General features: G+C 55.5%; 1 protein-coding gene across 3 annotated transcripts in view; it reads left to right on the plus strand.

Moving 5' to 3' along the window:
• The window catches only part of AACS (acetoacetyl-CoA synthetase), an 80,447-nt gene extending 70,191 nt beyond the window's left edge, over window positions 1–10,256 (plus strand). For 2 of the 3 annotated variants that reach the window (XM_025402126.1, XM_025402127.1), the window contains 4 exons: window positions 1,047–1,116; window positions 1,818–1,876; window positions 3,691–3,893; window positions 9,022–10,256. In XM_025402126.1, coding sequence (XP_025257911.1) covers window positions 1,047–1,116; window positions 1,818–1,876; window positions 3,691–3,893; window positions 9,022–9,159 — 470 coding nt within the window. In that variant the 3' untranslated portion in view covers window positions 9,160–10,256. The remainder of the gene's footprint in view (window positions 1–1,046; window positions 1,117–1,817; window positions 1,877–3,690; window positions 3,894–9,021) is intronic. The other variant, XM_025402128.1, reaches the window with a different exon arrangement.
• Window positions 10,257–10,753: the final 497 nt, after the last annotated feature.

Here is a 10,753-nt window from a genome sequence, read left to right on the forward strand (position 1 = left end):
GATGCCTTTTGAGACTGCCACCCATCAGTGAAGACACGGAAGTTGGCCGCTTTACTGTTTTCCCTTCCCGGATCGCAGGGAATCTTCAGGGCGTTATTGCAGGAGGCCAGCCTGCTGCTGAGGCAGATGACTTCCGGCATTGCAAAGCGGCAGAGATGCACTTTTGATTACGGCCAGCCAGTTCCCCTCAGTGTGGCTGATCAAGGGCTGGGCGTGGGTGTCAGCAGCAGGAGGCCCCCAGCTGGTTAACTGCTCCCTTGGTGACTCTCTCAGATGCGTGGCTTCTCTTCACTGTTTGGCGCCTGGGTAGAGGATGTGGCAAAGGAACCTCTCTCCTCAGATGCTGCATCCAAAGCTGGGGTTTGATCCCTTTGGTCGATCAGCTTCACGGTGCCACCCCAGCGCGCAAGCCTTCTCTGAACAGCTGCACACATGGCCACTCATGTGGCCTGCTGACACTGTGTTGCTGTCACCTCTGGCTCTTTCCTCTTCCCCCGCCCTTCATCCCCTGGGTTTTACCTGCTAATCAGCTCTCTGCACATGTGGCTAATGCTTTGGTTCAAGCCTGTGTGACTGGGACTGGTGCAGTAGCCTCCTTCCTGGTCATGGGCTTGTGTATTCCATTCCAAGATCTGGCCCCAACCTCTCACACCCTGTGCCCTCCGCTGCCCTGGCCACTCTTGCTTCCCAAGACGTGGCTCATTCTTTCCTGTGCTACACTCAGGGTTGTCTCCAGACCCTCCTGTTGACCCCCAGTGGCCTGGCTGAGCTTGGTCCCGCCGTCTGTGAATTCCCAGGTCCTTGCTGGTGCCCAGGGAGCTGCGTTACTCCTCGCCAGCTGTGTCAGAGCTGCCTGGGCAGCAGCCCCCCTAGAGGGCGTGTTCCTTGGGGGCAGGAACAGTCTGGCTCCCTTCTGCCCCCAGCCCCACACCAGACCTGCCTCTGGGCCCCAGTTATGTCTGTGGACCCGCACCCAGCGTCTGTCCAGGCAGCCCGTCACGGCCCCTTCTCCTCGGGGTGACCGGGCACCTCTGCTGTCCTTGCAGGTATCTGGGCTCATGGCGACTACTGCAGAATCAACCCCAAGACTGGGGGCATCATCATGCTTGGCCGGAGGTAAAGGCTGCGGAGTCGGCTTCTCTTCCCTGCAGCCTCACCTTCCGGAGGCATGGGGGTGGAGGAGGAGGCGCTTTCTGTAAAAGTCAGTGCCTTCCTGGGCACCCCACTCCATTCCAGCATCAGGGTGTCCACACCTCTCACACCCACTGGCTGCTGCGCCATGTTTCCCCACCCCTGTGCCCATGCACACGCCGTCCTTGGGGCTGAAGACCACCTCCGAGGAAGCATTTTCTGCTCAGTCTGCGACATGGCTGACTGTCCCCCATCTTGGACCCTTCCTGTGTCATTCCTGGGGTGGGGCATCCCTGTGCCAGCTTTCTTCCCAAGGGCTGGGTCTGGGCATGATCTACGTTTCCCTGCCCTGTGATGCGGTTCTCGGGTAGGGGGTGTCAGGGTGGGGGCCCCACGGCAAAGGCACAGCAGCGTCCACACCCGCAATGGGGGACATGTGTGCAGGTGGGAAGGGAGCAAGGTGACAGATGTTCCTGCACAGAGGTGCATCCCTCGATGTCGAGCTTTAACCTGAGAGGGAGAAAGAGCTGGGTGGCAGGGCAAGGAGTTGGGGAGGGGAGTGTCCATGACTAGTCCTGGGGGATGCCATGTGGAATGGAGAGGGGGTGACCGCCCTCCCGTGGGACCCCTGGGACTTGCCTCACTCCAGAGCTGCAGTGTGGCCCTGACCTCTTCTCTCTTTCCAGTGACGGCACACTCAACCCCAACGGGGTGCGGTTCGGCAGCTCGGAAATCTATAACATCGGTACGTGCTTCCCCCCCTGAGTGTTCTCCAGTCTCCAGGAAGGAGGAGGGTCCTGGCGGGAGCCCCAGGGGCCCTTTCCAAAGGCCCCACCTTTGGCACAACTCCGGCCCCTTGGTCTCTGGTGTGACAGTGGACGTTTATGAGCCTGACCTCCTTTCCAGAACATACCTTGCCCACACTGCTGTCCTCATAAAACCTCGAATGGGGTCTTTAAGGTCCCTTTGCCCATCCTCTTCCTCATTATAGCTCATCCTCCTGGTGAGTTCTGCCGGGTCGGTTACTTGTGTCTATCTTTTTTGGAGACAGAGTCTTGCTCTGTCACACAGGCTGGAGTGCAGTGGTGTGATCTTGGCTCACTGCAACCTCTACCTCCTCAGTAGCTGGGATTACAGACATGCACCACCATGCCCAGCTAATTTTTGTATTTTTAGTAGAGACGGGGTTTCACATGTTGGCCAGGCTGGTCTCGAACTCTTGACCTCAAGTGATCCGCCTGCCTTAGCCTCCCAAAGTGGTGGGATTACAGGTGTGAGCCACCATGCCTGGCCAGCTTGCGTCTACTCTTTATGGTTGAAGAAACCAGAAGCACAGAGAGGGTTCAGGATTGCTGAAGGTCACACAGCACCATGCAGGACACCAAGCACAGAGAGTGTAGGCCTGTGGGTCTCACAGCTGCACAGTGGAGTCACCTGTGGGCCTTCAAACTCCCCAGCCCAGGGACCCAGGCCCAGCCCAGGCCGCAGAGTCGGTTAGATGGCCTCGTACGCTAGTGCTTAGGTCAGAGTCCTAAACTTATGTCAAGGTCATTTGTATGGCCAGGGCAAAGAAATCCTGATGTCTGATTCCAGCCTTGTTCCTCCCTCCAGTGGAGTCCCCACCCCAGGCACCTGCTTCCCTTTTCTCAATTTTTTTTTTTTTTGAGACAGAGTCTTACTGTCTTACACAGGCTGGAGTGCAGTGGCGTGATCTCAGCTCACTGCAGCCTCCGCCTCCTGGGCTCAAGCAATCCTCTTACCTCGGCCTCCTGAGTAGCTGGGTCTACAGGCATGCACCACTATGCCCAGCTAATTTTTGTATTTTTTGTAGAGATGAAGTTTTGCCCTGTTGGCCAGGCTGGTCTACTCCTGAGCTCAAGTAATCAACCCACTTTGGCTTCCCAAAGTGCTGGAATTACAGGTGTGAGCCAATGTGCCCGGCTACCTGCCTCCATTTTTGGGAGGCCAACAGGGTCTCACTCTGTTGTCCAGGCTGGGGGTCAGTGGCGCAACCCTAGCTCACTGCAGCCTCGACCTCCTGGGCTCAGGCGATCCTCCTGCCTCAGCTTCCCAAGTAGCTATGTCTACAGGCATGTGCCACCATGCCTAACTTAGTTTTTAATTTTTTGTAGAGACAAAGTCTCCCTATGTTGTCCAGTCTGGTCTCAATCTCCTGAACTTAAGTGATCGTCCCACCTTAGCCTCCCAGAGTGCTGGGATTACAGGTGTGAACCACCAAGCCAGGTCCTTTTTTTCATCTTGAATTAACTTCTCATTAAGTAAGGCCCACATCTGGCCTCCTGGTAGAACATCACCCATCCTGCCAAAGCTGAAGCTGTGTCTGCCTCCCCAGTGATGGGTTTTCTTCCACTCGTGAAATGGCTTCCTCAGCAAATGTCCCTCCAAGGCACTCCTCCTGGGTGGGCTGGGAGAACACAGGCATCCCTGGTAGGCCTGGGGCACCCAGCTTGCCCCACCTGCTCGGCCAGGTTGTTGTGAGGCCCGACCCCACACTGAGGGGCCTCCTGCATGAATGTGCGCCCTCCCCTGTCTCCACAGTGGAATCCTTCGAGGAGGTGGAGGACAGCCTGTGTGTCCCCCAGTATAACAAGTACAGGGAGGAGAGGGTGATCCTCTTCCTGAAGATGACCTCCGGGCACGCCTTCCAGCCTGACTTGGTTAAGAGGATCCGTGACGCCATCCGCGTGGGCTTGTCTGCGCGACACGTGCCCAGCCTCATCCTGGAAACCAAGGGCATCCCGGTATGGCCATCTCCCGCCAGCGAGGAGACCGCAGCCATCGCCCCACGAGCCCACACGTTGAGGGGCGCTTACATCTGAGCAGCTTGCTGGTGCTTTATATATCGTTTGTCCACGTTGCCTAGCAACGCCATCCTCTCCCTGCCATCCTTTTTCCTACCCTTCCTAAGACTGCATTTAAAGCAGCTTCTGCTAAATACCCATGTTCGGAGGGTTAGCGGGCCCAGCCCTGCAGGTCCAGCTGGCTTCTCCCTGCTAACCTGTGGTTTTAGTGTGTTCTCAAAATTTTTAATGAGAACATTAATTTTAACTTTTTATTTTTTATTTTATTTTTTTGAGACTGAGTCTCTGTCACCCAGGCTGGAATGCAGTGGCTCAATCTCAGCTCACTGCAACCTCCGCTTCCCAGGTTCAAGCAGTTCTCCTGCCTCAGCCTCCTGAGTAGCTGGTAGCTGGGACTACAGTCGCATGCCAGCATGCCTGGCTAGTTTTTGTATTCTTAGTAGAGACGGGGTTTTGCCATGTTGGCCAGGCTGGTTTCAAACTCCTGACCTCAGGTGATCCGCCCACCTCAGCCTCCCAAAGCGCTGGGATTACAGGCATGAGCCACTCTACCCAGCCAATTTTAATTTTTTAAAGTGCTGCTGGGAAGCGTTGCTCTTGCCTTTTAAGTTCTTCCGTTTCATACAAGACTTGACTCTTTTTAGAGGCAGGACTTCTGAAGGCTGTGTGGTCATTCCCCAGCCCCTGGCCCCAGTACCCTCTGCTTCGATTCTAAGTCGGGGAGGAGGAGGTTCACCCAGATTGGATCACAGCTTTCATTTGCATTGCTTACAAAATGGGTGCCCTGCAAGCTGACAGAAGCTGTTCTCTCTCTGTGTGTGTGTGTGTGTGTGTGTGTGTATGCACACAACAATTTAAACAGACAGTGGCAGGCTGTATGTGAAGCCCACGGAATGGCTGTTCATTAAGGAGAAGATGGGAGCAGACACTCACTGGGTTCCTGGGGGAAGCTGACTTTGTGGTTGCCGGAGCAGGGCTGAGTCTGTGACGTATCACCAGAGACAGGGTTTACCAGGAGAGGCTGCTTCCTGGGGAATGTTGAAATATGCGATGCCGTTGACTTTGAAACCCATAGATCATTCTCTTTGCCTTAAAAGTTATTTCAGCATCTTCAAAACAACCTGTCCAGGAGTGGGGGCTGGGAAGAGTGCTTGCAGCACGGCCACGGTGTGCAATCCCTCACCATCCCTGGAAGACTGACTCCCACTCGGGACCCTGTTCCTCCTCCTCCCGGCGCCTGTCCACACCTGCGCTGACTCCCACTCGGGACCCTGTTCCTCCTCCTCCCGGCGCCTGTCCACGTCTGCGCTGACTCCCACTCGGGACCCTGTTCCTCCTCCTCCCGGCTCCTGTCCACGTCTGCGCTGACTCCCACTCGGGACCCCTGTTCCTCCTCCTCCCGGCTCCTGTCCACGTCTGCGCTGACTCCCACTCAGGACCCTGTTCCTCCTCCTCCCGGCTCCTGTCCACATCTGCGGTGTTGGTTCCCTTTTGTGGTGTCCACACGTTTCCTTTGCGTTCTGGTTTTGCGTGGGAAGAGCCCTGCAGCTTGGGGCTTTTTCTTTCTCTCTTTTTTCATCTTTTTCTTTCTCTCTTTTTTTTTGGTTGGTGACTCTTGGCGGCTCTCTGTGGGGACATTGGTGCTCTCCAAGAAGGCACTTCTTGAATCAGTGACCCTTACTGTCTTTTCCTGATGAGGGTCTAAGGTTTTCCTTTGGTGAATCAGTGCTGTCTCATCTGGAACATTTTAGGGAACTGGCATTTGACTTTGTCTCCTTGGCTTTATATTATTGAAAAAGAACTTGGGTCTTTTGCCGCCAGAACAGTTATTACCAAACCGTATCTGATCACGAGGGTAGTGGGACGATTTATTATGAAGGGCGAAAACTCAGCACGTTTCTTTCCCTGGTCGTCCTGGCTTTTGTGGGCTTGCGGCCGGGGCTCCCAGCGGGGCTCTGGGCCCTTTTCTCCCCAGATAGGGGCTTCTCCTGGGTCCATTTGGGAAGTCTTTTGGAGGGTTCCTCCAGAGTTTGGAATGCCCTTTTATTTTCGGGCCCTCGTGGCAGGCTTAGGAGTGGATTTACCTCTTTGGTTGCCGAGCTAGGGAGGGGCCCAGCATCCACAGGGAGGTGACATGGCGTGGCCCCAGTCTGCCCATTCGGGAACTGGACCCACTTCAGGGTCAGAAGAGGACAACTGAGGTCTCATCTGCAAAGTCCCAGGGCCTTGCTGAGGCAGGAGAGCCTGTTGCGGGTCTGACCCTTCACATGGTGCTTGTGGGGAGTGGGCTACCCTCCCTCACCACCCCGAGAATAGCCTAAGCCCGGGGCGCATCCTAGCGGTGGGAATAAGCGGCGGCCCATCTCTGTCTCTGTGTGGAGAGACACTGCCGCTTCTGTTCCCTGGGAAGCCAGTGCCATTTTCAGCATTTAAGGGGTTCCTGGCGAGTGCTCAGGAGAGATCTGGGCCCAGAGCCAGCCCCACTCCTCGTGTTGAGTAAGACCGGTCCTGTCTCTGGCCTGTGACATGGGGAGAGGAGCCCTTCGACCGCCCGCCAGAGCTCAGGGTGGTGATGCGGCTCTAATGGAGTGAGCGGCCCCAGGGGACTCGGGAGGCTCTGGCCGGCGCAGTCCTTGCCGCCAGCCTTCACAGCGGGTCCTCTGAGGGTCTTTATGCACAGGGGCTCTGTCACTTAGCCCTGGCGCCCCCTCTACCCCTGAGGCATGACTTTGGGCAACTCAGCATCCAAGCCTCAGTTTCCCCATCTCTAAGATGGGTTGACAACAGAGCCTCTCTGGTGGGTGCCGTGGGCCACAGGGTGCCCAGAACGCAGTCCCCGTGCCTCGGTTTGTGTGCTGCCTCCGCTCACCGTCAGCCTTCATTCAGAATAGGTCTGCATGCCCTGCAAAGCCCTTCCACACACCTGATCTCAGCTGCTCTCTGCGCAAAAGTCAGAGAGGCTTTCCCTGCATTTCCTGTTTGAACGATGTCCTGGCCTCCATCTTTAGCTTTGACAGTGTTTGCCATGGGGGGACTGAAGGTGAGTTCTTGTGTATGTTCACATCTTTCTGTGTGGAGCGGAGGCCACTTGAGAACAGGAACCTTGTGGGTTTACCTCCTTTTCTTCGGAGCTCAGCTGACTGCCTGGCAAACAGCAGGTGCTTTTGGTGTCTGGTGAGTGAATGGGGCGTGGGGAGCTGGTCCTCTGAGCCTCGTGAGGTGGGACAAGCTTGTCTTCCTCACACCCATCTTACAGATGAGGAAACCCAGAGAGATGAGGGGTCCTGCCCAAGGAAGTGGTGTCCATAGTCAGCTCCGCCTTCTGCTCACCCAGAATAAAGACCTGGGGACCCTGGGAGGGTCATGGCCAAGTGGAATGGACTCCTGGCATTTGAGGGCTTCCCACCTGTAGCCCTCAGACAGCCATGGCTGTCCCAAGTTCAGCTGGCCTTTGCTTGGGTCATGGCTGGGATGTCTGGCCCTTCCTGACAGGAGGCTGCTGGGCTCCTGTCTACCTGGGGAGGCCTCGTGCAGGAGCTGGTTGGGGGGCTGGGGGGCAGGGGGGCAGGGGGACGGCGGCTTCTTCCTTTCTCTTTCCCTTTCCTCTACCTTTCCTCTCTCCCCAGAGGAAACGGTAGCAGGATTTCTTTTAAGAGGATGCTGCTGTATTTGGCCAGTGGGTGGAAGGTGGCGGTATTAGCTCCTGTGAGCTGCACGTGGACCCCTGCGTGAAGCGTAGTGGGGCACAGAGCAGGCGAGACATTTGCGTCTCACGGTGGGAGGGCCAGCGACACCACATGAAGTGACAGGCAGGCCCTCGGAAGGAAGTCGGCTCTTAGATCCTTAATTAGTTCACACGTCGACTGAATTTTTCAAGTGAATGAATTTTAATTATATCTCGGTTTAAAAAAAAAAAAAAGGCGCCAGTGATCGAGGGCTCGGGCAGAGGAGCGTTACTGGGCTCTGTTGCTCCTGAGGTTTCCTAGCCCACAACACACCAACACTGCCAAGGGCTCATTTGGATTCAAGGTGAAACACATGTGCCATGAATCTTAGAGGGAGCCCTGAGTGTTTGGAAAGGGCCCGACTGTGAGAAGAAGGAATGCACCGTCCCGTGCAGCTGGCTGGCTTCGAGGAGGAGTTCTTGGTACCTTGAGGACGCTCTTGCCTCTAGTTCTAGGAAGCTGGGCCACTTCTGAAGTAATGGCAATAACTGGTCTTTATCATAGAATAACATGTGATAAAATATATAGAGAAGTATAAAAAAGTATAAATAAAAGTAAAATCATAAAACGTAGTAGCTAGGCGCTTGTGAAGCTGTGTGTGCCCTGACTGATTCACCCTGACTCACAGCCCTACAGCCTCAGTGCTGGCACCAACCCCCCTTCATTCAAGGAAACGAACTCAGGTTCAGGAATTCACCCAGCATCCCCCAGATGGGGTGGCAGAAGCCACATCTTCCCTGAAAACTTTCTTGCCCAGGGTGCCTGCTGGGATTTAGGAATGATCTATGCCTGCATTTTTATCCTGGTCAGGCAGACCCTGAACCCTGAGAGACACTCTTTTTTTATACTGCCATCTGGAATATTCACTGCCGCGGTCAGTGGGGTGTCTGGAGGGCCCTCTCGAGGCCACCTTGGATGTGGCACGTGGCGGGTCCCAACGGGGCCCAGTGGAGTGTGCAGCGTTAGAAAAATGAACATGCTCATGGTGACCTCTGGGCATCTTTGAAATAGCCACACTTTCTCAACAGCCATGCCAGTGGCAGCGTGGGGGCGGGGGGCGGGGTTTGGAGGGGGTTAGCGTTGGGTTTCAGCACCGGGCCTCGAAATTGCCTTTCAGAGCAGGTTTTCTCCCCCACACACAGAGGGGACAGCAGTCAGTTCAGCGTACTTCGGTGCATGTTTGCAGACCTGGTGGGAAGAGGGGCATCTGGGAGCTGAGACCCATTTGCTCTTGGCGCTCCAGGTGGAGCCGGGCCTTTGGGGCCTGGATATACCCAGGGCTGTGGATTCTCCCCGCTTCAGGTTTAAATGCCGTTTCTTGTTTTTCTACCTTTCCCTCTCAGTATACGCTCAATGGCAAGAAAGTGGAAGTTGCCGTCAAACAGATCATCGCTGGAAAAGCTGTGGAGCAAGGAGGTGCTTTCTCGAACCCGGAGACCCTGGCTCTGTACCGGGACATCCCTGAGCTGCAGGGCTTCTGAGTCGGACTGGCTGGCGTGTCACTCAGCTGTACCTGTGTGTCCTGTTACTTTTGTGTGCTCAAGAAATTACAGAGAAACCTGCAGCTGTTGTAAAAGGATGTTTGCACCAAGTGTTCTGTGGGCCTGGGGAGGGATCGTTTCTCTGTTTTGTCGTTAAATCTGGTGGGTACGGGGATCTTCACACGCTGGAACGGGATTCTGGCCTTCAGACAGTGTCTGGGCCGCACGTGTGGCACCGTGGTGAGAGTGTCTTTGCACACACAGTGCAGTGGGAACGGTGGGGCTGGTTGGTGCTGAGGACAGACACACTCCTGAGCCAAGGTCTTGTCTTCAGCCTTCCCCTCCCGTCGTCCCGTTTTGCTCTGTGAAGGTGCAAATCCCTTTCTTCCCTTCCCGTCTCAGGCTCTCCTGTTTTCCCTCAGGGAACCAGCATGCCTTTGGGCTTTAGCTGTTACAAAGGAACCCCCGTGACTTGACACAACTTTTCACAGCTGCTGTTAGGACCGGTGGTCTGGGTGCTCGTGCGTCTGTGTCACGGATGGAATGTAGGCCCTGGAGGACCGTGCGTCACTCTTCAACCAGAGCGCGCTTCCGGGCCAGCTTCCCTCCGAGGAGCGAGTGGATTTCATACAGGATCTCTTTATTGCACAGACTTTGCATGGCTTTACATGTTTCTAATGTGACTTAGGCGTGTGAAGCAGCGGGTGTCCACCTGTGTCCCTCATGGGTGAGCCCTCCAGCCGTGAGCCCAGGCAGCGTGGTCACTGAGGTCCTCCTCACCAGGAACCGCATCCCTGCGCTGCCTCCGCCTGAGAGTCGCTAGGGGGTTCCTGTCGAGATCATGTCATCAGCACCCCACCCCTAAGTCAAGTCACGGGTTTCCATAGCCAGGCAGTTGGTAGGTACCATTCAGTTCAGCATATGAACTTGTATCTGTAATCTGATGTTCATTTTTATATTTTTTGAAACTGAGCACAATGAAATCCTTTCTTGAATCGTTTTCCTTTTGGATTATAAAAATACGGGGTAAAGTGCTATGATGAATTTTATGCAATAAATATATACAGGTGTGCGCGTGCACCCACAATGCGTGTGCAGTGTGCTTGTGTAAAGTTTCCTCTGATGGGGGAGACTGCATGTGCGTGTGTGAGGCTGGTGGTGCTTGTGCGCCCGCCAACAGCTATGCCCTGGCGTTGTGTGGTTCGAATTGTTGGGGGCACTTCCCAGGGCCCTGGTACTTACCCACATTCCCTTGTGACCAACTGGCCGAGCGCTGCTCCGTGTGAAGCCAGCACCCTGGGCCCCCTTCACCCTGAGACTCCCCAACACCCAGCGCCAGCCAGGTTTCTGGACGTCAGCTCCTTTCTTGTCATCGCAAGAGCTGCATGTCACTTGGTTGTGTCTGGCTGCATGCCATGGAATCCAGGCTCGGCCCAGCAGCGTTTATGGCTCTCACGTCACAGGAAGTTGGAGGCAGTCCATTCTCCTGGGGCCAGGCAGCGACTCCACAGTGCAGCAGTCCTGGCTCCTGTCTGTCGCACTCTGCTGTCCTCAGGATGTGGCAGTCATCATCTTGGCCCTGGGTGGCTGCCCC

This window comes from Theropithecus gelada, chromosome 11 (genome assembly GCF_003255815.1).
Source record: "Theropithecus gelada isolate Dixy chromosome 11, Tgel_1.0, whole genome shotgun sequence".
In the NCBI taxonomy this organism is placed as follows: Eukaryota; Metazoa; Chordata; class Mammalia; order Primates; family Cercopithecidae; genus Theropithecus; species Theropithecus gelada.